Genomic DNA, 2,998 nt, shown 5'->3' on the forward strand with positions numbered 1-2,998 from the left:
TATTGGTGGTAATTTTTGACTGTGTAACTTTACAAATGGCACCCCATTTACATGCTTTTACGTTTACTTCAGTGTGGACCCAAGTTGTTGACCCTTTCTTGTCTCATAAAGCCCAGTTAGTTCAGAGCCTCTGTTTTCTTTCCGTAGTGTTGCTCTCTTCTTCTGATTTGTTGTCTCTAAACGTATTTGCATGCTTTTGGTTTTTAGGCCTTTTTTTCTTACTCTGAATGTCTGAAAGGGGGCCTCATTCTGACATTCAGCTCCAATAGATCTCAAAACACCCCAGGAAAGCCCAAATATTTGATTTTCCAAGTAATTTCAAGGGAAGAAGGATGCTAAAACATGTATAGAACCACATGTGAACGCACAAATTATTATATGCTTCATTGTTTTCTACCACACAAGAAAAAAAAACAGGTAGAACATTGCTTCTAACCAAGACAGGCATCATTAGAAAACAATAAAATATTAAAGTCTCCCATTTTTTTATTTTTATTTTTTTTACTTTGCAGTACACTAGTCTGATCTGCACACGGAGCATGCTTGTGTGTGAGTTTAATGCGCACGTCTTTGCTTTTCAGGTGAAACTCCTTTTTTTAGCTCATTTCTCTGTATTCACTGCTTCTGGTTTCCTTCCCCTCCCATTTATTTGTGCACGTGTTTGTGTTTGCCCACGCATAGGTGTACGAAGCTGTGCCGTGCGACAGGGAGTGCAGCCAGTATGAGTGGAAGATCGAGCCCTGGTCCATTTGTACCATCAACACCGTGGACGACCTGCCAGCTTGCGGGGAGGGAGTCCAAAGCCGCAAGATCAGGTCAGTGAGCAGGTTGGGCTTGGCAGAGTCTTCGCCTGGCACCTCAACACACAATGGGAGGAAGTGGATTGGCAACGCTCTTTTTTAGCAAGCTCACTAACTTGTCATTCACACCTGCAGCGCAAAGGGAAAACAGTCAAAACAAACTAATGCTTATTGAGTGTTAGATCTTTTGCAGGGTTTTTCTTTATTTGATTTTTTTTTTTTTTGCCTTTCAGTGGGACTTTGAAAAACCACAGGGAATTGCGAATGTGTAGACTGATGCTGAATTAAACACTATTGTAAAAAGTAAACACAATGACTTGAATAGCTGCATTAAAATCCAGCACCGGAGTCAAAAAGAGGAAATGGAAGCAATCATTCYATATTGTATCAGAGCTGCTTATTAACTATTACTTTCAATTTCCAGTGGATCAAAGTCTGTTCAAGAATCACAGCTTTTACTAATGAATGAACAGTTTTATAAATATAAGAATATGAAGCTTGGAGCATTTTTAGAGTAATTTATTTCTTCATCTGGACAAGAGTGTGCAAATAAACCTTTTTGTTTAGATCTAAAAATGATGGAACATACTGTAGAGACTAAAAAATAAATAAAAAAGGGAATTTAGAGGGAAAAAAGGGTAAAACATAAATCTATGCTGAGTCTGAGACTTTGAGATGGCTTTGGAAACTCAGAGGGGAATTTAGATATGACAACCCCAGAGACTAGTTATAAAGCTGTTTCTGCTGCTCTTTTTTAGGTGTGTGAAGAAGGAAGCAGCGAGCGGGGAGGACAGTGTGGATGATGGTCTGTGTGATCAGGACGAAATGCCACCCAGAGCCCAGGTCTGCTTTTTAGCCTGCCCTAATGCCTGTGTTATGGCACCCTGGGGACCATGGAACAACTGCCCCGAGGTAAAACAAAAATAAAATCAAATATTTCTCTTTTATTTGACACAACATGTAACATAACAGCAATTCTGCTGAGTCAATAGAACACGGGTCTGCATTTCTTGGCAAACTGCTGTAAATGTTGCTGGAAAGTTTATTGTTGTCATTAATGCTGCATTCTAGTTGTACACGGAGGTCAGATTTTCTGACGTCCAAGGCTGTGTCCAAATTCAGAGGCTGCATCCTCCTAAAGGCCAAATTTGTTGGCTGCTTACGTCAGCGCTGCACCGACGACTCCTGAGGGAGGGGTCTGATGGGTCCTTCTCAGCCCACCATATCATATAACGCATTGAAGGCCAACCGGAGATTTCTTTTACTGCTAGTAGTGGCGGAAAAAGCGAGAGAAATGTATACAGTTTTAAATAAAAATCTGGGGTTATAAAAATGTAAAGTTCCAAGCAGTTGTGTTGTTAATGCTTTTGTCATTTGTATAAAGTATGTTTTTATTATTATTATTATTGTCAGAAATCAAACGAGCTGGTATAGCGAAATAAACATGCACYTTTTGTGAGTTCCTTAGTTCTTCAGATACTGCCTTTAAGCTAAATTTGTTGTTTTGGGATATTTATAATACTAATATATTATTATTAATGTATATATTAATATTATCTGTGATGGACTTGTAACCTGTCCAGGGTGTACCCCGCCCCTCACACTGTGGCTGCTGGATTTGTCACCAGTGACTCACGTGACCCTGAAAGTTAGAAACGGGTATAGATAATGGATGGATGGATATTAATATTTTGTTACAGGACACACACCGGGGTTAGGGTGGAAGGCTAGACTGGCTAAATTCACAGCCAATTTTTTTTCCGGTCTTTGTGGTCGACCAAGGATCCGGCCCACCTGTAAAATCTGGACACAGCCCAAGTCAGAATATCATCTGGGAATGTTGAAATTTTGTAAGTTTGTGTCAGGATGTTGGTGCAACACAATCATACTCAGGCACWGTGATGTCATAATTTAAACATGGCTGCTCCTCCYATCAACAGAAAGTGAAACTCTTTAGTTTAACATTTTGTGTTGTTTACATTAAGTCAGTCCTACTTGTAGAACTTTATATCGATTAGTAAATTGTATGTTTAACATTGTTAGTACACTCAAAATGCCACACAGAGCGCTATTGTTTTAAGAGTTGTTGCATTATTCTGTCAGAGCAAGAAATCTATTTTACTTATAGCGTTACTTATGCTTTTATTTTGTTTTGTTTTTTGATTATTATTGTTTAAAATTAATTATAGAAAAAAAGG

General features: G+C 38.8%; 1 protein-coding gene across 2 annotated transcripts in view; it reads left to right on the top strand.

Annotated features, from left to right (window-relative positions):
* Positions 1-2,998, top strand: part of thsd7ba (thrombospondin, type I, domain containing 7Ba) — a 193,635-nt gene that overhangs the window by 158,575 nt on the left and 32,062 nt on the right. For both annotated transcript variants that reach the window (XM_014020100.1, XM_014020101.1), the window contains 2 exons: positions 682-815; positions 1,559-1,712. In XM_014020100.1, the coding sequence (XP_013875554.1) occupies positions 682-815; positions 1,559-1,712 (288 nt within the window). The remainder of the gene's footprint in view (positions 1-681; positions 816-1,558; positions 1,713-2,998) is intronic.

This window comes from Austrofundulus limnaeus, unplaced genomic scaffold, assembly GCF_001266775.1.
Source record: "Austrofundulus limnaeus strain Quisiro unplaced genomic scaffold, Austrofundulus_limnaeus-1.0 Scaffold240, whole genome shotgun sequence".
In the NCBI taxonomy this organism is placed as follows: domain Eukaryota; kingdom Metazoa; phylum Chordata; class Actinopteri; order Cyprinodontiformes; family Rivulidae; genus Austrofundulus; species Austrofundulus limnaeus.